At 39.0% G+C, this 24,717-nt stretch overlaps 1 protein-coding gene across 1 annotated transcript; it reads left to right on the forward strand.

The window, feature by feature from the left end:
- The first annotated feature begins 2,839 nt into the window (after positions 1 to 2,839).
- On the forward strand, positions 2,840 to 21,134 carry cept1b (choline/ethanolamine phosphotransferase 1b). Its single transcript, XM_085407187.1, has 10 exons — positions 2,840 to 3,051; positions 5,863 to 6,149; positions 8,705 to 8,879; positions 10,595 to 10,742; positions 10,822 to 10,963; positions 14,612 to 14,696; positions 15,012 to 15,143; positions 15,524 to 15,682; positions 17,182 to 17,307; positions 18,828 to 21,134. The coding sequence occupies exons 2-10, from the start codon at positions 5,959 to 5,961 to the stop codon at positions 18,948 to 18,950; spliced, it is 1,281 nt and encodes a 426-aa protein (XP_085263313.1). The 5' UTR covers positions 2,840 to 3,051; positions 5,863 to 5,958; the 3' UTR covers positions 18,951 to 21,134.
- Positions 21,135 to 24,717: the final 3,583 nt, after the last annotated feature.

The raw sequence follows: 24,717 nt of genomic DNA on the forward strand, positions 1-24,717 counted from the left end.
CTCAGTAACATTTACAAATTTGTGTGATCAGTGTATAAAGAAATGTGCAAGTATGTATGCAACACTAATCTGAATGCCTGCAATTTTACCTTGTGAATATTTATATTAAACTAAGTGGTGCACAGTTGTACACACGGTCTGTGTCAGCTTACTGCTTAAAGGGGACTCGTTATGCTTTGTCTCATCAATCAGTGTCGCAGACTTTACCTGAATCTGAGCAGAGAGCACAGAGTTCATCCTGTTCATCCTGCTAACCTGGTTCAGGTTTTTCCTGGTACCATACCTGAAACCAGGGACTGTGCATTGTTTCAGGGCTGTGCAGTTAGTGTTAGATGTCAAGTCTAATCTGTCTTTCTTGTTCCCGAGTGTAACCTGTTGTTTGCACCTTGTCACAAACCCTCTGTATTTCTGTCTCTAATCTCATGATTAGAGACTTTTACAGTGATAAAGGAACCTCCTCGCGACTGTTCTTGACTCGGTTACAGGTGTGAAGGGTTTTTCTTAACCCAGGAAAGAGTTTTGGAATCATCCACTTTAGGTGTCTTCTGTGGTCTCTGAGGCATTTTGCATTCAACACTTCTTTGGGCCTCATACTGTCAAATACCAAATTGAGTTAAAAATTCTGTTGCTTACCTTTAAAATCATAAACAATACTGCACCGTGCTACCTCATTGAACTCCTTAGTGCCTATATCCCTAGGAGAGCCCTAAGATCATCGGGACAATTACTCTTAGTGCAGCCTAGATCCCGGCTAAAGACCAGAGGTGACTGTGCCTCTGATTCCATCTATTCATTTAAATCTCAATTAAAAACTTACCTGTTTGACTGAGCGTTTTCAGTTAGTTAGTGCACATCTCCTGTATTTTACCCTGATGTTATTTATCTTCTACTAATGTTCCCCTGTATAAATACCCCCACCTTATATTTATGAATACCCAGTAATTTTATCTCCTAAACTATGCTCTAATGTTTTATTTCTTATAAAATGTTTTATTTCTGTCTGTACTTTTGTAATCTGTTATAGCCTTTTATCTTATATCTTATGTTTTAACCTTGTTGTGAAGCACTTTGGTGTACCTTCGGTTTTAAGTGTGCTATATAAATAAAGTTGTGTTGTATTGTATTGTAATTCTTTCTAACATCTTTATGGTTAGATTTAAAATCCACTGTTATTGTGTACAGAAGCAAAATTAAGAAAATTGTGTCACATATTCCATCCATCCTAATCAAATCTAATCAGCTGCAGTTTTGTTCCAATAACCATTGAAATTAAGATAAATTTATGTAATTCTTCAAAATACCTATTATAAATACCCAAGGGCATTTCAAGATGGCTGTTGAGTAGCAGTACTTGCGCTGGGACGTTGGGTCAGTGAAGCCTGTGTAATCTCTGTAAGACAAAGGTTCATGTGATAAACTGTGCTGATGTTCCAGATGTGGTCAGCGCTGGCTTTCAGCACAGACACTCCAGTTACCTGTTGCTCAGATCTGTTCTTTATGAGGGAGAGACACTCATTTGCTATAAAGAGAGAGACAGGCGTGCAGCTTGTTGAGCTGAGCCTTGATGCAGCTCCAACAAGTGCTTTAGCACAGGCGTATAAGAGAAGTATAAGTAGGATTTCTTTGAATAGTGAATCATGTAAAGCTACTCTGGAGTCCAAAAATGAAAAGAATATGCAGCTGGAGATGAGCTGAAATAAACTTGGCATCATTTGATAAGCCTGGACTTTTACTGCTACAGAACTGAGGAGAAAGATTTGAGTCTGGATTTGAAAGTCTGCACTTAGCCACCCTGGCGACCTTGGACTGGAGGTTTGTGCCAAAGGAGAAGAGCTCTGTGGCCAAATGCTGTATCCTCAAAGGAGTTTAGTTACTGAATCCAGGGACAGTTAAGAGCCCAGCGTGAAGGGTGTGATGGTGTATGTTGAGTAATGGGGCTGGAAATGTCAGGGGAAAGATAATCCGATTAGGACCTTGAAGGTCAGGAGGAAGATTCTGAAATCAGGTCTGGCTTATATTGCAAAGACACCCGGACAGGACAATTATGATCGAACTTTTTGGATAACAACTGCTGCACTTTGAACTTCCTGAAGACCACTTGTTGCTGTCAATCAGTTCTGGGTGTAATAAAGTCGGGTGCAAGGTTTGCAGCATCTGAAGTGGATGAGAGAAACTAAATCTGGGCTGTGTTATCTAAACAAAGAAGAAAAATCAGATAGATAATATTATTTTTGAGGTAAAATCTCAAAACTTACAAAATACAAAAGGTTTTCTGTCTTTTTAAATGCTATTATTTGGGTTGTGAGGATTAAAAAAACTGTTTTGTTTTTTTTCATGATCAGATAATGATTGATTTATTGCAGCTTGGGTATGAGAAGCCTTTAAATCCATGTTTAAAAGGCTTCTAACCTTAAACTATCAATACTTAGTTACTAAAAGACATTCTTTGTAGCACTGACCCAAAGTCCTTGTCAAAGCAAGTCTCACCACTGTCAGTAAGTCCAATTTAAAAAAAAAAAAAAAAAAAAAATCTTCAAATTTCAAATTACTTGAAAGCCAACTCAAGTCAAAACTTTGCGATATTCAAAATTTAGAGATGACAATTCAAATTTTTACTCGTATCTGCCTGGCAGAAACAATCTTCTTTATAAGGAAATAGGAGCCTTTGGTGGAGTGTTTTTATGCAGTGGTTTTGTTAGTCTGACCACCTTGACGTAGCCAACGAACTAAACGAACTTGACACCCCTACACTAGAGGGCGTTTGAGCGGGCTGTGTGCCTGTGAGATGAGTTCAGGGCAAAATTTACCCACTACGAAAGGAAACTTCGCGAGATTTCTGTGATGGCTAACGATAACTAGCCTGCTGTGTCAAACCACAGTGACACCGGTCGTGGTGATCCACCTTACAGATGCAGACGCTTGTTTTGATACTCCAAGTCATAGAGAGGAAATCACAAAGCTAACCGAGGACAGAAAGGTGCTGTCTGTCGACTTCAAACACTCCCACCTGGCCCTTGGACTGTCCGCGACTCTCGTCCTTTAATCGCTCAGGTCAGTCGGCATTACGTTCAGCATCCTGCCAGCAGTCTGGGTTAGCTAGCTAGGCTAGCCGCAGTCACCACGGGAGGTCCATGAGTTTCCGTCTGATCTGAGCAATATGCTGAGTATGCACCGGTGCCTTTAGCAAAATAAGTATGAAAAAGAGTCAATAAACTTGCTGCAAGCGTGTAAATTTATAATGCCACCCTGACATGAGTGTTCCGTAGCCGTTCGCTGCGCTAACGTTGCAGATAGTCCAGCTAATGCACACGCTAACTGATGGGGACTGAGCTAACAGCAAGTGTGCTAGGTTTCAAGAAGCAGGTTGTTTGGTGCCCTCCGAGCTTCGTCAGCAGCTCAAGTGACAGTCACAAGAAGTAGTTTAGAAACGTAGACGAGGTTAATGACCGGCAGCCAACCGCTGGCGAACTAACTCCTGTCAGTGTCAGTAATGTCTCAATAAATATTGCGTTATTGATTTAATCTTTCTTCATCGTCTTCTTTGCTCTGGGTCCTGTCATCAGCAACACATGGGCCTTCTCTGTTACTACAGAAATTTAGATGTGCCCTGTTGTCCCAGTTACGAGTCTTAACTTGCCTTTAATCTCAGAATATTATGGGGAGCATAATTAAGCTGATTACTCACATCCACCTATGATTGTAACTGGGTGGCTCTTTGCAGGAGTGTCTTTTCAAGCTCAATACAGAGAATCATGTTCCGGATGACGTCGTCATGTGGATGTCTTGTCAGTGTGCATTTTCTATATATATCTGTATAAGACCCCAAGATACTTAAACTCATTCACTGGGGGCAGCAGTTCATCCCTGACCTGGAGTGGGAACTCCACTCTTTCCTGGTTGAGAACAAGCTCCAGCTGAAAGAATGAGATAGATACAAGTGGTGGGAATGAGATTTCTCCAAAGGGTGGCTGGGTGAGAATTTTGGTCATTTGGGAGGGACTCAAAGAAGAGCCATTACTCTACACATCGAAAGGAGGAAGCTAAGGTCTTCTGGGCATGTCCTACTGGGATAACACTTTGGTGTTCAGGGCCAGTAAAGCTAGCAATGTCTTGTTGTGTGAGACTGAGGTCTAGGTTTCTTTGCTTAGGCTGCAGCCTCTATCACCTAACTCCTAACAAGTGGTGATGGATGGATGGGCTTATACATTAGAGTAGGGGAGGAACAACTCTCCAAATCCATGCTTTAGGTCGTTCCTAGGTTTGTTTGTTTTTTTTAAAAGCTCAGACAGATTATCATAGTTATGGGCTCATCTATCTGCTCCTGCAAAGACACAAGGAAACTTACAACTATGGCATCTATTACATATACGCTTATAAGTTTTTTTTTCCATGTAAAAGCACTGCTTGTACTGTAAAGCAAAAAAAATATAAACCTTAAGGAGTCTAAACAAAGCCACATTTAAAAGTGTGTTTTTTCGCCAAACCAACAACTCGCAGGCAGTTTAAATTCAGTGGGCACAGAGATGCCTGACAGGCTGTTGAGGCATCTCTGCTGTTCTTAGTTAATTTTTATAACATCCTGAATATTTGCAAAAAGGAAAATTTTCTTTGTCTAGCACTGACAGAAGTGTTAAATGGTCTGTATGTACTAGGAAAATGTTGAATCCATAATTGTGCACCTTTTTTCTTCACATGTGATGTAACAGCGTGCAGTTAACTTCCCTGGAAGTCCAGTCTGGTTATGTTAGTGCTGCTGCTGCTGCTCCACCATGTCCGTTGCCTAAAACCTGCAGTCTTGCTGTGAACTTGTGCTATCAGCATTAGCATTCAGGGCCTGCATCACAGAGACTTAGTCAGAGTTTTGTCTCTATTGATCTGCTAATGGCTCTTTTCTCCATATTGAAACTGTCAGTTAACGTTGATTGTACATCGATATAATTGATCAGCTGATTAACCCAAACATCTGCTGTCACATTTTAAACTTTACCCCGGTATTTTTAAAACAATAATACATGAGCCTATTTGGCTTTGTGGTAATTAATCTAGGTTTATAAAACACGAATAACAGAAATGGGTGAAGTGTAAAAGAGCTTTTTGTCATCGTGCCCACTCATCTGACAGAGACAGGATCATGGGGAGGGGGAGGGGGGCGCAAACCCTCCTTTATTATACTGATGCATTTCCACTTGTTGCCTTAGCACTGGTTAAACATGGCATCAGACTTGCATTCTTTAACCAGTCTTGAGCATGTCTATGTGGGTGTTACAGGAGCTGCAGATATCTGCATTGCACTTTCACTTTCAAGAGTATTGCATCCACATTTCCATAGTGCAACAGGGCTATAGAGGGAGTTGGTTGTTTAGGCTTTTGACAGCTCACTTTGCAGGAGCCTTTGTCTGACTTTATGCTAAAACTAGGGCATAGTAAGTGTTTCATTTGCCTAAAATAGGTAAATGTTCACTAAAATTATTCAAGCAGGAAAAAAAAAATCTATGCCATCAATAACAGTTGCAGTTGGTCATGCAGTATTCCCATGTGGCTCTTGGTATTAGTGAAGTGAATTTGTTTTTTTTAATTTTAGTTAAAAAAAAAGTGTGTTATTTTTTTTTAACTTTTAGCTGTTTTCAAGTTTTAGCTTTTCCAATTGAAGGATTTGTTAGAGAAAGTTCTTAAGCACCAGATTTAACATTGATGTATAACAAGTAGCCTAGAAGAATAATTATAAAATAATTATAAAATAATAATAATTTTTAGTTGTAGCCTCTGAAATTGGTTTTTGGGATTTTAGGAGCTGCATTCTTTTTTCTTTTTGCTGAGATATTTCCACAGGGCAGTTTTATGATGTTGGGTTTTTCTTCTTAGGCATCATCCGGCCTCACTGTGGATCTTTAGCCCCTCGGACAGGGCAGTGGCAGAGGTAGAGCCATCAGGGACCAGACCAGCAGGAAGCAGGGCTTCATGAGCGCCACGGGGCAGCAGCAAGGGGGGGGTCTGCGTACTCGCCGAGGCCTTAGCCGGGACAAAGACCCCGGGCACGGCATGGGCATGGAGGCAACCTGCTGGCTGTCCCCTGGAGTCCTGCGCAGGCTGATTGAGTTGCCCTCACCCCCCCTGTCTCGACACCAACTCAAGAGACTGGAGGAGCACAGGTAATGCAGGTTTCTGCTGTGTATGCTGAACTCAGGAAAACAAAGTGTTAGTAAGTGGAGTGAAAAGACAGTGACATGTGGGAAATCTATTTTATGTCAAATGTGTACTGTTGCATTACTGGATGCTTGTATTAAAAACGAGCAAAGATTTCAAATAAGGAGGTGAGCGTTTCTACAGCAATCCCTGTGAGCTAAAAGCACATGCTCAGTTTTTTGTTCTACTCTTGGCTGTGTATGATTTCAAACAGAGGGTGTAGTCATAATATGATCATCTCATGCACACAGGTGCAGTGTTCAAATCCTTTTGTGAGGGGCACCCAGTCAGAAGAGGGCTGACACTGAGTCACGAGATGCTCCTCTACACCAAATATTAAAAAAGTGTGGCAGCGTTTTTTAACTTCACAGGTTGCCTTTTAACAGTCTGAAGAGAATGGAGCTGAGTCCTCAGCCCTTGTCTACAATATCAGTTTCCAGTTCATATTTATAGCTAGCATAGTGACTCAAATTGTAATAATTTTCTGTAGAGACTTTAGCTTCAGGTCTATGTTTGTGGTCTCCACAGCATGAAACACGACTTGCCTGCACCAAGTGTTCTCACAGACTTGTTTCAACGTGAAAAAAAAAAAAAATGAAATGATTCCCACAGCCACTCAGATACAATACCTCCTAAATTAAACCCGATTCCTCCAGGAAAATTTGTGACTTAAGCTTATATTTGTCAAGATTTGTGCTAGCGCTCTCTATTATTGAAATATGTTATTCAAAAATAGTGTTACATTAATGGATAACAGATATACGTAGTTATTATGATTGGTTTAGGAAAAAAACTGCTGGTATGTCAGGATTGACGAGCTATGTTACTGTTAACAGATCAGGCCTGTAGCAGCTTGTGCTAAGTTTTTTTTTTTCCCTTCCCTTCTTCGTGTTTCCCTCTCAGACTCACCGGTCGGGTTGAGTCACACCTCGAGTTGAGTCAAAAACCTTATTATCACTTTCAGTTTAATTTAAGGTCAAATAATGCATCAGAAGTGAAAACATATTCTTCCTAATTAAAACGGAAGTCATTTCAAAATTTAAAAAAAGTTCAACAAAAGTACTTGTTTGAATTTAAGAACTTAATCCAAATAAGTTAACAACATTGTTTGAGTTTAACCACAGAGTTCTGGTGAACTGTTATTTTGAAGCCATTAGTCTTGTCTGAGACTAATGAGCTAGCAAAACCGACATCTTCATTATCATCTTTAGTGTTTCCATCAGGATGTTACAAGCTCGATGGGGTGAAATTGATCCCCTCTTGGGCCTAAGCAGCTGGGATTTTATTTATTTTTAAGATGTTAAATTAGGGTGTTAAGATAAATTGGCTAATGATACTGTTAACTGGATTTACACATATAATAGCAGTCTTAAAGAAGCAGCCACAGTGTGTTATCTAAAATGTGTAGGAGGTGACACGGTGCTGGAATTTCTTGCAGTGACGTGATTAAGAACATTAAAAATCCATCCAAATGGAGTTTAAGGTAATGTTTTTATTGTCTGTGAAGGTTCTCAGTCATCCAGGTCATCGTAGTCAAAGGAGCTTACAAAGAAAAGTGTCTGGACTTCTTTAAGTTGCTTGAAGACGTTTCACCTCTCATCCGAGAAGCTTCTTCAGTTCTGTTTCTATTATTAAATCTGAAAACAGCTTAAACATTTTAACATTTAAAGGACTGGCCACTAGCCACCTCTGAATTCAGAGGACTTATGGTTATTGGTTTAAAGTTTTTAATGATGCTATTTGATGTCTATGGTATTTACCTATGAAGGGTTTTTGTTATGTTTGTCTGAAAGGTACTATAGAAATGAAATTGTACTTTTAAGTCTTTTTAGAATGTATTTAGTTATAATTTAGAGCACAAGCTGAGAAAAGTAGGTGAACCCTTCAGTTTATAACTCACAGAACCTCCTTTAGCAGCACCAAACTTGAAGTATTCCCACAAGCTGCTAATGAGACTTAAACAAGCACGAGGAGGACTTACGGACAAGTCCTCACTGGAAAACTGTTTCAGTTCATAAATATTTTTGTATCCTCTGTTTTGTGTCTGTAACTGTGAATGAGATGAAGATCACAAGACATTTTAAGTAATTAAAACAGAAATCTTTGCAAGAAAAAGTTTGTGAACCTTTGAGAGGAACAAATCTTCCAACTTTTAACCGTCCGAGACTAATGTAAAATTGTAACAAATATTCATGTATTTGACGAAACACCTATGTACTAAAGCAAAATGTTTTAGATCAACCATAAGCCATATAATGTAGCGTCCCATTTGTCTGGATGAGATTTTTGTGTTTTGTTCTCGTGCTGATTGGAACATTAACCTTCATTGAGTACTTTGATGATAACTCTTCATTGCAGCTCACAAACTCAAGAAACTCTAGCTGTAATTCTGTTTCTACAGCTTGGTGAGATATATTTAAACACAGTTAATAATTGTCAAGCCCTCGTAAAAGTCGGTAAACATTCATATCTGTCGCTCCTCTGTATCTCAACTGCTGCCACCTGTTGCCCATCCCTGCAGGTACAGCAGTGCTGGACGCTCCCTGCTGGAGCCTTTAATGCAGCGCTACTGGGAATGGCTGGTAGGACGTGTCCCTTCCTGGATTGCACCCAATCTCATCACCATCATTGGCCTGGCCACCAACCTCTTCACCACCCTCGTGCTCGTCTACTACTGCCCAACTGCCACTGAGCAGGTTAGCCGATAATCTTAAAGAGGATGAGGTCCATAGCTACAGCGCTACTGTTATTGTTATTTTCTGTCAGTGTTTTATATTAAAACATAACCAGATATGAAAGTGGTAAGATTAGGTCATAGAAGCTGCTGGAAGGCTTTTAATGTGAAGCATCAGAAGAGCTCGGAGAAAGAAAAGTGTAATAAGAAAATCATCAGTTAACTCATGATTGAAAGCAGTGTTGGTAAAGATGCTTTTAGATTGGTATATAAAAGAAAAACATTGGCACTGTGGTGTTGTCTGTGTGTTTGTGCACATTTAAGCCTCAGTGTTGCTTTTTTGGAGGCAGAAATGATGTTAATTGAACACAGGATGGAGAGAACTTTCAAAAAAACAACAGAAAAATAATATAAATGTGCTTATTAATTCTATAAAGTTGGACATTTTAACATGGGAATCTATGGGGTTGATGAAGTTTGAGGGTCAGCCTCAAGTGGCCATTAGAGGGACTGCAGTCTTTTTTGTTCTTGGTGTTAACTTTGCTGTTCAGATGCTGAGGTTGCTGCTTGGTCACGATTTCATGTTTTTTGTGGAAGTTATAAATGGTTATCAATATCAATCTTATTAAACAGGCTAATAAGTATTAAATGCATGTTTTGAATAAAGTCACTTTGAGCTGACTTAATTTGTTGACAAAGAGTCAGGATGAATGAATCAAATCATAAAGACATGTCACTTGCTCTGGCTTATATCCATGTAGACAGCTTTGTAATGATCTTTTAGTCTTTGTAATGCTAACCCATTGGACTGTAACTGTATTTAATTTCCACTGAAAACATCCTGGTTGGTCTGGAGAGTCCACATACCTGAATACCAGTGATTTTCCTTTAGAACTACCTTCAACCTCCAACAAAAACTGTTGACTTTCATATGTGAGCTCTTAGGACTCAAATATATGAGAGCTTCTTTAATTACTTCAGCTACCGTATATATATATATATATTTTTAATCTGGTGATATTTATTTGGGTGACAGAGGGGAGTAAAAAGGCAACTGACGTTCTTGCAGCCAGCACTGACATGTTGCTGCTGCTTTTGTCATCTGTGGGTGTTTCAACTACATTAAAATATCAAATCTCACAATGAGGGGGGAAAAAGTGAGAGTATTTCTGTCTGCTGTTACATTAGAAACTGCACAGGTGCTTTTGTTTCTCCAGTTTCCTTAAGGTTTAATAAATTATTCTGATTCTGATTTGAGTGCGTTTGTCTGTAAAGACTTGAATGAGAGCGACAAGTGAGGCATTTTACACACATGTAATAATAGACTGAGCTGGATGAGTTACTACAACTACAAGCCTAAAGGCAAAAAATTTTAATGACTGTTCAGATGATCTCCGTTCATTTCCACTCACTTAATTAATCTACATCATTCATTCATCATTGTATGTGAACAAGGCCTCACACTGAAGCCTTTACTTCATAGTAGGAACTAAACTCCCCACCCAGTTCCTCTTTCACCAGCACCACAGTACTCATTATGAAAGGTGTTGGCACAACCCTAACAATTGCAGTCTCTGTGTTTATGTATGTTAATGAGGTGAAAGAAACCATCATGTTCATGCTGCCCAATCCTCCACCAGCCACGGCATGTAAAATTTGCCTTAGACCGCACCTGTTCGTGAGCATCGCCATAGAGTGACCTCTTCTTCATGTGATTATTTGTGTTTTTTGCTCCAGGCTCCTCTCTGGGCATACCTGTTGTGTGCGGTGGGTCTGTTTATCTACCAGTCGTTGGACGCCATCGACGGGAAGCAGGCCAGACGCACTAACAGCAGCTCTCCGCTGGGTGAGCTGTTTGACCACGGCTGTGACTCCCTCTCCACCGGTCAGTTTACATCCTGTTTGATTCTGTGTTTCAGAAAATCTGAAGCTCAGTGAACAATCTGTGTGTTTTTTCTCTGCAGTGTTTGTGGTGTTGGGAACCAGTATAGCAGCGCAGCTGGGCACCAACCCAGACTGGATGTTCTTCTGCTGCTTCGCCGGGATGTTTATGTTCTACTGTGCACACTGGCAAACATATGTGTCAGGAACGCTGCGCTTTGGGATGTGAGTCAATAAAAACTGCGTATTTTCCTTTTCTTTAAGAGAACAGTTTGCAGCCGTTTTTCTTATCTGTCAACACACGTAGTCGTCTTAAGACCAGTCTGTTTCATTTCTGATTTCACAGCAGTTCTTACTGATGCTTCACTGTGCTGAGTTTGTTAAAGAATTGATTAATATCTCATCACCGCACACCATTAGTACCTGTTGCTTTGAAGACCTTTGTCTCTATCTGTGGTGGAAAGTAAGACAATGACAGATTTCTTCTGATCTCCACAGTGAGCAGTTGTGCGTGGGTTGTGTCTCAGTAAGCTAACATTTTATTTGTACGCCTCAGCCGTAAAAGGCTGATGGGGTATTGTTGTCCACCCATCGTGCGGGTGGACGTAAATTTGTGAATGTAACTCGAGAACAAGGCGATGCTGGAGCTTCAAATTGATATCGTAGGTGCACCTACTAAAAATCTTGGATGAGTTTAAATTTCAGTGACCTCGACCTTAAGGTCAAGTTTTCTGAAAATCCTGCGAGTACGATAACTTGAGAACAAGGTGATGAAGGATTTTGAAATTGATATCATCGGTTTATCTACAGGGAGGCTAAGTACTGTTTATTTATGGGGGGGGTTTAAATATGCAACCACTTTGCAATATGCAATCACAGCCTCACTGCTGTTCATGAAATACATTTTTGGTCTATTGATTCTTACTTCTGGGTGCAAATGTTCCTTTTCTGTTTTTTTTGTTTTGTTTTGTTTTTTTCATTTTACATTTTTTGTCAGTCTCATTTCTTCCGTCATGTCTATCTACATAGACTCGCTCTATGTAGGATTTAAAGGATTAATAAATGTCCACATCTGGAGGCTGGAGTAGTTCAAAGTTCAGACGATTACCTCAAAACATTTGTGCTGTTTTAATGGTGTTCATAATTATTTAAAAAAAAAATACTCTGCTAGGTTTAGGCACTACTTCCTGACAGGACAACTCATGGCCATGAACTTGATTTACTTGAGTTTCTGTAACTATTCCATGTTTTGCCATGAAGCCAGGCCAATTTTACAGTTATGCAAAATTTTAAACTGAAAGCAATAAAGGCTGCTGAAGTTAGCACAGCTAGCATTAGCCCCACTTTGTGTATTCTGGCATTTTATATGCGTAATATTACGCACGACACAAATGGCCGCACAATTCATAGGATTTTATTACCAAAGGATGTTGTTAAGTCTCAAATGGTACTTAAACACACACATAGAGTCTGTAGAGTCTGTTTAATTCAATCTGTTAGGTTTCAGATGTTTTTCTGGCTGTTAAACTAGTCAACTAGTCTGAGTTTTTTATTATTAGTAGTAAATTGCTCAGTTTGTCAGCCATTAATCTCTGATTTTTATTACAAATGAGGGTGACATAAAATTTTTATGGTGACTGACTTAAGAATTGAAAACCCTGAAAAGTTCTAGTTGTTTACTTGACCTTTATGTGCGCTCTCACTTTTATTGAACTCTTTCTGTATAAATATAAACACTGATTTTTCTTTGAACACAAATATTAGTTTGATGTGATTTATTTTTAAAGCCAGCATCTTCATATTAGGCAGAATGGACTATTAGTATAGAAAGAATGTCGTCATTTTGAATCACCTTCTGACTTTACATACTGAAACCTGTGAGAATCAGAATCAGAATACTTTATTGATCCCTGGGGGAAATTATTTTTTTTGTTACCCAAAAAAAAAAAAGTTTGTTAAAGAATTGATTAATATCTCATCACCGCACACCATTAGTACCTGTTGCTTTGAAGACCTTTGTCTCTATCTGTGGTGGAAGGTAGTCATAAACAGGTTTTTCAGGAATTCAGTCCAAAGCTTTGAAAAAGTTAATAAAAGGTGCAGCGAGTTAATTAGACCTGAGGTTTAGTCTTGTCATTAGATCGCAGCATTTACAAGTTCAGGTGACCCGCAGTAAATGTGGATGTGTTCTGTGTGTAGATTTGATATAACAGAGGTGCAGCTCTGTCTAGCAGGATTACAGATGCTCACAGCCACTGTGGGTCCCTGCCTGTGGAACGTGATGGTAAACTTTCTGGCTGCTGCCTGCATGGCTCGCTGTTGTCCGCTTCCACAGTGAACTCTGACCTGCATGGAGTCACATGGTCAGATCAGCTCGTACTCATTTCTGCTTGAAGGTGCGGTCAGTAAAATATGGCTCTGAGTAGCATCAGCTGAAGCAATTGGGCAGCTAGCTTTCATCTGTTAAATATAACATTTATAAGATTTTAGTTTCAAACTTTTGTTAAGAAGGACTTTATGCGTTTACATTTTTATAAACTAAATATTTTGATTAGAGGCCATAACAGAGCCTCCACCTGGTTTTACAGAGTGGCTGTACACGCTCTCTGTTGTACCTCTCTCTTCATGTCAACCGTAACATATGGGCAATGAACCAAAACTTTAAAACTTGGACTTATCACTCTAAGACCCGTTCCCACTGATTTTCAGCCAATGACGTGTGTAATTAGGTATATGTCAGTCTAAGAATGGCTTGACAGCCACCTTTCCACTGAGACTATTTTTAATGAAGCAGTATAAGAGTGTATTAACTGAAGGGGCCAGATGCATCTCTCTTTAATGGGGTTTTTTCGCCTCTTAAGAATATGACTTTCAGATCCTGTCTGTCTGCTCTACACAGGTTTTTTTTTTGGGGGGTTGTTTTTTTTAGTCCTCCCACGTCGTCTTTTGTACTCAGTTTAGTTTCCTCAAAATCTTTAAAGACACACTGCACACCAAGCTGACAGATGCCAATTTATTCAGCTAACAGCTCTTTGGGTATAAACATAACATGCTTTTTGCAACAGGCTGCTAGTCACAAAGTCTCTGTTATGTGTAGACAAAACATTGGTTTAGCTCTTGAGTTGGGTGCCTTTATCCTGTAATGATTCATAGGTCAGTCTTCAGTAGCTTAAAAAAACAAATAAAAGAAAGTCCTGGAAATGGTCAGGTGGAAGGACTTGACTGAAAATGAATGGAAAAAGCAGCCAATGTCAAGAGGAAAAACTTTGAAAGACCCTCAGAAAACTTGTAGAATTACTGCTCAACATCGCTTACAAAAAAATTTAATCTGGCTTCTTGGAAGCAAAGCATGAACGAATGAGTGGTGGCTTCAGACTTTCGAACAGTGCTCTATATCCCAAGACAGACTGTCAGCTTTGGAGCCAATAATAAATGAAAACATGTTATCAGATGGTTTTCATAATCAAAATATAAGACAAACTTCGGCTGTCACCATGATCACAGCAAGAAGCAGATAAGGTGGAAACGAGCAGCAGAGGAACTGCAGCCTTGCTCGGGTATTGTCTACATGCATCAAACCTGATGTCCTAGTGACGTTTACTAGACCCATGTCACAGTTTGCCCTGCAGTAAACTTGCTCAAGTCAAAGAGATCAGGGGAGTGACTCACTCTGCTGACAAAACTCGTCCTTTTGTTGACCGAGCCAGTGAAATATTACTGATCGCACCTTTTAACCTCCAAATCAAACGTGTCGAGCAGAAGAGCGGGCTCCGTGTCCGGCAGCTTGTTGTGGAGGAATGCTGCAGGATGACTGTGTGCTGTTATACGTCACTAATCCTCACCGTAAACTCTCTGCTTTCTCCTCCCACTCAGCATTGATGTGACTGAGGTGCAAATCTTCATTATAATCGTGTATTTGCTGGCCGCCGTGGGAGGATCTGCTTTTTGGCAGTCACTGGTAATTCTGATTGATCTTAATCTGAAGAAATTGGAACCAATGACAGTGAGACTGTAATGTCATGACGTTTAACTTGATCATTTCACAGTAATGCTGCTCTAACAGTCATGTTTGAACTGTTTTACTGTAATTGTTATAAGTAAGTGCCTTTTAGTAGTCTCTAACATTAGTCATGGTTGTTTAAATGAGGGTGGTGTAGTGAATGTGCTCTCAAAGTACAAAAATGCAAATTTTCTGTCTGATCAGGATTTGTTTTGATGACTTTGTGTTGCATAAAAGCATCTAAGATTTCCATGTCAATGTCTCGAATTCCAGATTCCGATCCTAAATATCCAGATGAAAATGATTCCTGCCATCTGCACTTTGTTAGGAGCCATCTTCTCCTGCACCAATTATTTCAGAGTTATTTTCACAGGAGGTGTGGGCAAAAACGGATCCACGATAGCAGTAAGCCCTCAGTGTCCTGTCCTGGTTTGTAATGCCTCTTTTTGACTGATGCGCTGCACAGCTCTGCCCTGGTGCCTTATGAGAACCGCCCAGTGTTTTGACCAGCTTGACAGCCTATTTTTACATAGCAGATGAAGGGGTAATTTACACACGGGGGGAACTTGATCTGCAGGCTGTGTCTTATGTAGCAGAGTACGTACAGCTGAAACCTATGTTAATGGATATCTGTAAAAAAAGAGCAGAATAAAGTTTCATTTCCGTTCAGAATAAAAGCATTGTTAGGCTAGCTTTAGTTTGTGTTACAGTTTTTTGTACCTGAGCAGCTCCTCTGTCAGTTTCCACTGATATTAATTGTCTTTTTCTCCTCCCTTGTCTTGCAGGGAACCAGTGTCCTCTCTCCAGTCTTACATATTGGTTCAGTCATAATTTTGGCGATGATGATATACAAAAAGTCTGCTGTCCAGCTCTTTGAAAATCATCCATGTCTTTATATCCTGGCATTTGGCTTTGTCTCGGCCAAAATCACCAATAAATTAGTTGTAAGTCAAACATACTTTTTTTTCCTCTCTTTATAATCATCATTAGTTTATATTTACTGAATTATGGTTGCGCTTTGTGTTTTTCACGGTTGTTATTCCTGATATCCTGCATAAAGATAGTCTGGAGAGGATGAACGATGCTCAGTGTTCAAGAAGGGTTTTAACATTTTGCAAGTTTTACTTGTGAGCATCAAAGGTGTGATTAGCCTAGCTTAGCATAAAGACTGAAAGTAGGATAAAACTGTTTGAATAGTTCCATCAACAAACCAAAAAAAGCTTATGTTTTTCACTTTGTAAACCTCATGCATGAGGTAGCTAACGTGCATATTTAATTGTTTCAGCTTTACTTCAGCTTATCAATGAAATAATAATTATTGGGAAAGGATTCCTGAAAAAGCATAGACGCTGACAAACTTAGCTATTTTTCCTAAGCCAGCTGAGAGACATGATCTCTCCAGGCTATCCTGGCTCTGCCCTGGCGTCTCTTCTCTGTTCAACATGTCGAAACGCCACACCTAACTCCTTTTGGTGTTGAGGATTAGTGGCTCTACTCTGAGCCTTTCCCAAATAACCAAACTCCTTTATCTCTGAGGGCCCAGACAATGAGGAAGCTAATTTCCACCACTTGTTTTAGTGTGTAATTCTTTCCGTCACTACCCACAGCTCATAGCCGTACGTAAGGACAAAGACTGCCAACCAGTAAAACTGCTTCCAGGTTTTTGGTACAGCATCCCAGACACTGCAGGAGGATAAAAACAGGATTGTTTGTTTCTCTAATTTACACTGTTGGCTTTTCAGCCGCTTTCCATCAACAATCACGACACACGGTTGAAACTTAACATTAAAACTCAACATTTGACTCTCAGTTTAATTTATTGGTTGCTGACATTGTTGCCAAAAGCAGCAAAAGGGACTCCGATCCAGGCAGGAGGCTTTGGCGTGAACTTTGCATGTTGTCTCCTCGTTCTCACCCAGGTTTTCTACTGGACCTTGAGTTTCTGCTGGCATTAAAAAACATGTTTGTTACTGCTCATCATAACAAAAAGTTATAAATACAGGTTTCAAAATAGAGATTCACAATAAGATTCACAAATGCCACAAATAATTATTCTAAAACCTGTTATTGTAAAAAATAAATAAATCTTTGGGGGGGGGGGATTCAAGAGTCTAAACATCCCCAGGAAGAGACTTCTGAACTGCTCGTGTTTAAAACTGTCTTCCTTTCCTGCTCAAAGTGGAGAGATGCTGGATGAGAGGCATCTCTGAAGATGTTCACAGACTAAACTTTATAAAATTAGGACAGAGATGGGGTGGGAAAACTCCCCAATAATTTAAGATGCATGCAAGATTCATTAGGCGGGCCACCACATCAAACTGTAGCAGAGGAAGTTTGATGCAATTTATGTAGAAAACTGAAACTTCAAACAACTCCAGTGCCCTGCAGAGATGACTGTTTAATTGAAACTGTGTGTGTGTTTGTGTGTGATCTTTGTGTACAGGTAGCACATATGACAAAAAGTGAGATGCATCTCCACGATTTAGCCTTCCTGGGACCAGGACTACTGTTCCTGGATCAGTATTTCAATAGTTTTATTGATGAGTACCTGGTGCTCTGGATTGCACTGGTAAGTACGCACGATGCCAAGTTTGGATAAATGTGGTCATGACATTTTTACTTTGAAAAGCTGGAAAATCACAGAGGTAACTAATAATATGAGTGACGGATGTGTTCCATTTAGCTGGGTCATGTCCGGAATTCAGTGTTTATATCTTTGTGTTTTTCCTACTCTGATAGTCACAGTGTCACCTTCAGTCAGTTATTGTTGCTGTTTAATCCATAATCGTTACACCTTCTCACTGATGGTGTCTGTGCTGTATGGAAGCCCATTGTTGCCTGTAAAGGTATGAAGCAATAAGTGAAATTGGTGTTCAGTGCGAAAACCCTGCTTCAGCCTGCACCACCAGGCAGTGTTATAAATGAACAATGATGTTATTTCTAAATTAGCCCAAACATTTATGCTTGTTAACAAGGACAAACCACATCACTTAATGAATTGCTGGCATACTTCAATCATCCCTAGAAACAAAACGTAAGTCCGTAAAATTAAATATATATAAATTTACAGTTTAAAATAAACCAATTTTGTCCTTCAAGACAAAAAAACAAGTAGAAACAGATTTGTATCCAATGGACCCAAGCAGATATTTTTTATATATTTATAATTTTGGTTGCATTTGTTATTGCAGCTCTGTTTAAAATAAATAAATAAATAAATTTTAAAAATGTGGTAATAGTGGGCTAATAAGGTGAAAACAAGAAGGTCATAACACATAAATGCTAAGTTATTACCAATTAAATGCTTGAGTAAAAGCCAACTAATCGTCTTGTATCAAGTGGTTTTAGCTGAGCAATGTTACACTGAAGTTTGTGATTTATTTTTTTTATTTTTATTTTTTTTGTAATAAGGTGTCAGAAACTGGGGGGATAGTGTGGAAACATGCATGATTTTGAGGAAACCAATTAGTAATGAGTATCGTCTTTAAAATCTTTTAGAATAAAATGGAAACATCTGTCCATTTAATTTTCTTGTATGCTGGCTTTAAAGTGGTATTAATTCATAATAATGACAAAGTATTGATTGGTGTTTCAACATATTAGGAGACTATTACTGTGTTATAATGCTGGAATTAGTCCTGCCATATGTCCCCAGCATTCGTCACAACACACAGTATGCATGGCCAATATACCAGTATCAGTGTTATACCACTGTTACCTGTTGGTTTTGCTTCATAGCCATACATTTGCTGTGTAATATTACTCAGCTAAACCCAGTGCTGATACAAGATATTACTTAATTATTTACATATTATGTGGTAAATAAGTTTTAATAAGTTGCAGGTTCTGAATTATCTTCTTGTTTTCTCCTTATGACAACACTGCTGCTGAGCTATCATAAAAAGTGCTACCATGATTTATCAAAGGGTCGTACGGGCGCATGCTGGAATATCTTAAACTTGTCTTAATTGGCTAGCCCATATATCACTATCTAGTTTTCATTTTCTTGGCATCAGTGGGTTTCCGCAGTGTGTTAAGCTCCTGTTTTTCTGCTTTTAAAGAGTGACCTTGTTTCCTTCTCTCCCGCAGATCCTTTCCTTGTTTGACTTGGTGCGTTACTGTGTCAGTGTTTGCAACCAGATTGCCTGCCATCTTCACATTTTTGTTTTCAAAATCAAGCCTTGTTCAGTCCTCGGCTCAGCTCCTCACTGAGGACACGCCGGCCATTACTGACTCTGCACCCTTCCTGTTAGCTGCACTCACCTTTTCTTCCCTCTGTTTTCCACGTAGAGACGCAAGGGGGGGTGACGTGGTGTAAACTGTGTGCTTCTGCCAACTGAATGTCAGGACAAATAATATATATTAAGATACTGGAATATTACTGTCATTGTCTGTTTTTCACCAGTGCAGAATTACATTTATACCAGTTTCATTTTCTGCTCCAGTACTAAGAAATCTTCTGACAAACTTACGGTTGCAAAGAGCAGATATTTCAGGAGAGTACAGGTGCTACTCAGTATGCTCAACGAGAGAAACTTACAGCGTGTTTTAACTGTTCACGTGCAAGAAAATGTATAGGAACCGAATCGTTCTCTTTGCTTTTCATGATTATAATTTTTGTAACTTTACCTTTTTGCTATTGTAAATACCAAACTGTTACACTGTCTGTGCTTTCTTTTAAGTTAAAAATCCTATTTTGACACATTTATTTAACCTTCCTTCATGTGTATGATTTTTAAAGACACTCCATCCCCTACACAAAAACAGTGCAGCTGTTTTACATCAGCAAAATGTGGTTTTGGAGGAAACCTGATGCCAGTGTTACTTCCTCTTTCTTTCTTTCTTTTCTGTTTAAAGCAAATCAGAACGTCCTTTTTGTACAAGCCTGCAAATTATTTCACTGCCACTTTCTTGGTTAAATTTGCACTTTGGATTTAGGTTCAGGTGAGAGTTTGGTTTGTTTGTTAAGCTCTTTGCTAATATAGTCATCATGAAGTTGGTACTTTTGTTACGGGGTATAGGCTTTCTTTTATTTATATTGTAAACGTAAAGGGGGCTGTGGACGAGGGCAAAAGGTCATTTAGTGTGCTGTAGTGAAAGGTCCGTCAGCTCCTTTTGACCTCATGTACGAATGAACTCAAATTTCTCATTTTTCAGTTGATGAGAGCAAAGATCAAAACATCTACAGGTGGAGTGAAGCAGTAGACTTATTTCATCCAACTCTGTTACTGATCTCTGCTTTATTTATTGGTGTTTTTTGTTTATTCGTTTTGTTTTTAAGTGTCAAATTCCACAATGATAAGAAAAATAATCCGCCTGCTTCTTTGTTTTTGTTTATTTTTCTGAAACATTTTATCCTGTGTACTTTTTGCAAAAAAGTCAGGTTGAAATTGGTATTGTTTTGAAAAGCAGATTAACATGCATTTTGCGCTCTATATTAGATGCATTCCCTGCAGCATGTCAAAATAAAACTGCACTCCATGTGTGTTCCAGTAGTGCAACGGTTTAGCTCATTTTTAATGATTTATCTGGCTTTGAGACATAGACTATGCTTGTTAGTAGGTCGGTTAAATTTCCCTTTCACTGTATTTGTCAAAGAACAGTTTTGAATAACAGAAAATGTGAAAATGAAACATACACATGAAAAATGGTCCTTCGTGTGTTGCAGCTACTTTACTGAATCACTGCTGTGTGTTCAGTGTTACCATCCGCCTGCACAGTACATCACGTTTCCTCCAAAACACACGCCTGCCTCAGCAGAACAGGTGCGCATGTGAGTGTGCGGGAGGTGAGGTCACCTGATGATGTCACGGGTTTTAAGGTGGTGACTGATTGAGTCAGATCAAACTTAATAAAAATGTGTTGATTTGAAATGTGGCTGCTGGTCGCTCTGCCTCCACATCGTCGTCGTCATCTGATGCTGTTACACCTCAAACCGAATGTGTTTATCGCTGCTGCTGCATTCACGTGGAGCTCATGTTTGTCCTTAACAGCAGGGGTTAGCTTCTTGCTTTTACATTTTGTGCCTGTTTTATTTACTTTCTGTTGAATACTCCCATCTGCAGATACTGTGCTTTGCCTCTGCGCCGTGTTTGAAATGACCCACAATGCCAAATGTTGACTGAATTGAGAGGCTCTCAGTGTACATTGTCCTCCGAGCTGCGTCATTGTCTCAGCTGGATGAGTTCTTGTGCAGGGCAGCGGTGGTGGTGTTATCTGGATGAAAAGAGACTGATGGCCATTGATTCATGTAAACAAAGCCTTCTACACACAAGTGTTAAAGGACCACTTCACCCAAAATCACACAAACCATTGTCCTCTAATGCCTTAAGATGAAATATTATGGCTCAGTGTATTGTGTTTTTATATCATGCAAATAAAGTCATTTTGAGTAAAGAGGTTTAATGAAAATAAAGGTTAAAAGAAAAACATTTGCGTGAGGGTAGAGTGCTTAAAGGTTTTGTGTATAATGTGATGGAAAATGGGAAAGTTGGAACACATATTTAAAGTCTTGACAGCTCATATAATGTATTTTTTAAGTTGTTATTCCCTTTTTGTCAGAAAATGTGAATATTATAATTAGACTAAATGGGAAATTAATGTAGAAGAAAAGCTTTAATATACTGAGACTAAAACTACAATAAATACTGAAAAGCAACACTGCTGGCAGAGGAAAGAATAGACTATAAAGGTGCTGAAAGAAGAAAATTTGCAATACTTTGAGAATGAAATTATATTCAGTGGATGTTTTCTAAAAAATACATTGAAAGTTTCTGCTGCGTAAAAAATGCTGGGCAATAAAAATAGTTTGGTATGGTAGAAAATAGGGAAAATAGCTATGAGTAGGTAAACTGCTTTAAGATATTTCTGGATTTAATCACTTCATAATGAAATGCCAATGTGTTTTTCAATGGTAAAGTAAAATTTAAAATATGGTAAAGACAAAAAAAATTTATTTTAAGTTTATTCATAATTGTAAAGAATAAAATCATTTTAACAATATCAGAATCTAGCTTCAGTTTTGGGGCAAAGTAAAACTAAGTTGATAAACAGAGAAAACCTTAATTTCTCTAATATTTCTGTTTTGCTTTGAAGGCATAAAGAAAAATTAAAATCTCAGAAAATTCTGAGGTGGTTTTGCGGTTTGGATGAAGTGCGTCTTGAAGAACACTGATGAGTCCATTTTTTGTTGATTTGTTTTTGACAGATTTTGTAGTTGTAAATTCTGCACGTTGTGCAATAAAGAATAGTACTGACTCAATGTCACATTTATTTTATCAGTAATATTCATTTTTATTCATCTAAATTCTGCAGTTGGTGTCTGATCGTTGATGTAGGAGATGATGAGCTAATACGCATGTGTAGTATTCTGTTGTATAGTTTTGTACTGTAACTAGAGACTCTGAGAGATTCAGCATCAACACATATATAGTTCCTGATGTGAGGTCACATCTCTCATTGTTACCAGTAAAGGTTTGCCTTAAACCCGTTTGTTTTCTATTGTTTTGTACAGAGACCAGCGTGTTGTCAATGTGTGCGTTGGTTATGTTGGTCAGACTGCCAAGCTCAGGTATCTCATCAGTGTGCACAACACTGTGTTCTCTTAAGATGGTAAACAAAGTCACCTGACAATCTCTCCTTCACCTGCCATTGCGAATAAATTTCATACTCCAGCCTGGAACCAGGTTTGTACTTGTGTTTTTTTACTGTGAACATCAAAGTGATGGATTCACCTGCCTGCTTCTGTACCTTTCGGTCTTCCATGGAAAAGACTGGTGATTGCACAGAGCGCCTTGAGTTTTAAACAGTGATGTAAGAACAAGATGATAAATGTCAAAGGAGTGCTTTAATATTTATTGTCTCCATAATGCATGTTTACAGCATTACTCAATAAGTTAGGGACAGATCTGAAGAAATACGTAATGAAAGGTGAGGTTTTTAGAGGCCCAGCGTCAAAGGAATTGTCTTTGGAACAGATCCAGGAATTTTTGGAAGAATTTACGAGCTTTACTATTGTGAGGTAGGATCTTTTGTGTCGTATCTTTGCAAATGCATATCAAAATGAAATGAGAAAAACTGGGAGATCTTGATGTTGACGGTCTTGATGTTCTCAAGAAAATATAACGAATTTATGTAGATCTTTCTATCCTCCTCATATATATGGGCGTGCACTATGGAAATTAAAAGAAATACCTGCTTGACCCCTGAAGTGACAATGTTCCTTTTGTATACGTGTCAAACTCGAGGCCTGGGGGTTCCAGCTATCCTGGGTCTGCCCTGGGGCTTCCTTCTGGTGGAATATGCCCGAAGCAACTCATGCAGGAGACGCACAGGAAGCATCCTTACAAGACAGCCGAATTACCTCAAGTAGCTGGAATTAGAATTTTCTTCATAATTTTTTCTTTCATGTTTTTGTTTTAAATGTTTAAAGAAGTCATCATCATCTGCCAAAACAGTTACCTGGTGGAATTACTTCAGTTTCTCGGCTGCTTTGATCTGGATCTACCTCAGCAGCCATTGGGTGAGAGCAGGGTGACCCTTGACATGTTGCCAGTCTATCAGGTCCAGCCAAAAGAGAGAACTCCTTACTCTCATGTCCACACCTATGGCTGATCTAGAATCTACAGTTAAGATTAAAAAAAAAGTATGTGTTTGAACTGTGGTAGAACATGCAAACTACATAAAAGGGACTCATTGACCAGGAAGTCTGAACCCACAACCTTGTTGCAGTAAGGTGACCATGCAAACCACTGCACGGCCCTGATCTAATACAGGATTTCCTTGTTTCTTCTACAGCTACACAAACACCTTCTGGTGAAACACTGTCACCCAGTGGTGATATTAGTTCCTTTAAACGCCACACTTGCACAGTTTTTCATGCTACTAGAAAGCTTCCCAAAGGAGCTTGAAAGCCCCTCCTTGGATTTAGTTTGTCTCAGTATCTTCTGTCTTTTCATGTAACTCCAGACTGAATATGCGAAGATCAGAGCTCAGTGGGATCCACCATCTGCTAAAGCTCCTTCTCCTCTTGTTGCTGAGTCGGGCAGTATGTTTGGGCTTTCTGTTGTGCTGCAGCGGGATTTAGGATCAGATGCTTCCCTGGAGGTTCTGCTTGATAGATCAACATCTAAAGTCTCTTAAGCCACAGAATTATGTGTCTGCTATGCAAACATGCACATAAATGACATAAATGAGATTAAATGCTGATTTCAAAATTCATATTTTTAATTCTCTGACTCCACTGGAGTAGATTTACATGGCAACTCAAAATCCATCTTATGTTGCTATAAAACTTTTCTCCCTTTAAACATTCAAAGCCTAAGTGATCATAAGTGAAAACCCAATTACAGCCTTTTAGATAAAATCCAAAAGAAATTCTTTGGTTAATACTTTTTGATCAGTGATTATTAGAATGATTGTTTTACCCTGACTGAAATAGAAAAATTTAAAAACCAGACTTGCACATTCTGAGAGCACAGAATTAAGATTAGTTGGAAAACTAGAAACAACACACAGCAAAATAAAGAAAAAATAAAAAAAAAAGTCTGAGAGTTCAAATAAACCCTCCCACAGATTGTATATGGGAACCGCTATTGCTGGGTTAAAGTAACACTTATTAACACCATCTGAATTCGAATGCACACCAGTTAGTTCACCTGTTCCACCATCCAGGTGTTGTTTTTCCCACCATGAGTTTGACATTGAACTTAGCTAGGAACAGAGCTTCTGTGCACAAAATACTGCTCTGAACATGAGGTGTCCAAGGACTGTTGGTTGTACCATACAGCCATCTGGCACAACATAGAAAAATTAGTCTGGACCCTGTAAGACGTTTGAACATCAAAGGGCTTCAAAGCAACTCAAGTCATGATGTGTAACAGCTGTAAGTAAAATATTTTACTTTACTAAACACAAACATCCCAGAAACCCTCCTGATGAAACCTGACTCTCTGATATCAAAAGCAGATCTCATCTCTCA

The sequence above is a fragment of the Rhamphochromis longiceps genome, linkage group LG5 (assembly GCF_057381845.1).
Source record: "Rhamphochromis longiceps isolate RC_006_pf linkage group LG5, R_longiceps_female_GT1.1, whole genome shotgun sequence".
NCBI lineage: Eukaryota > Metazoa > Chordata > Actinopteri > Cichliformes > Cichlidae > Rhamphochromis > Rhamphochromis longiceps.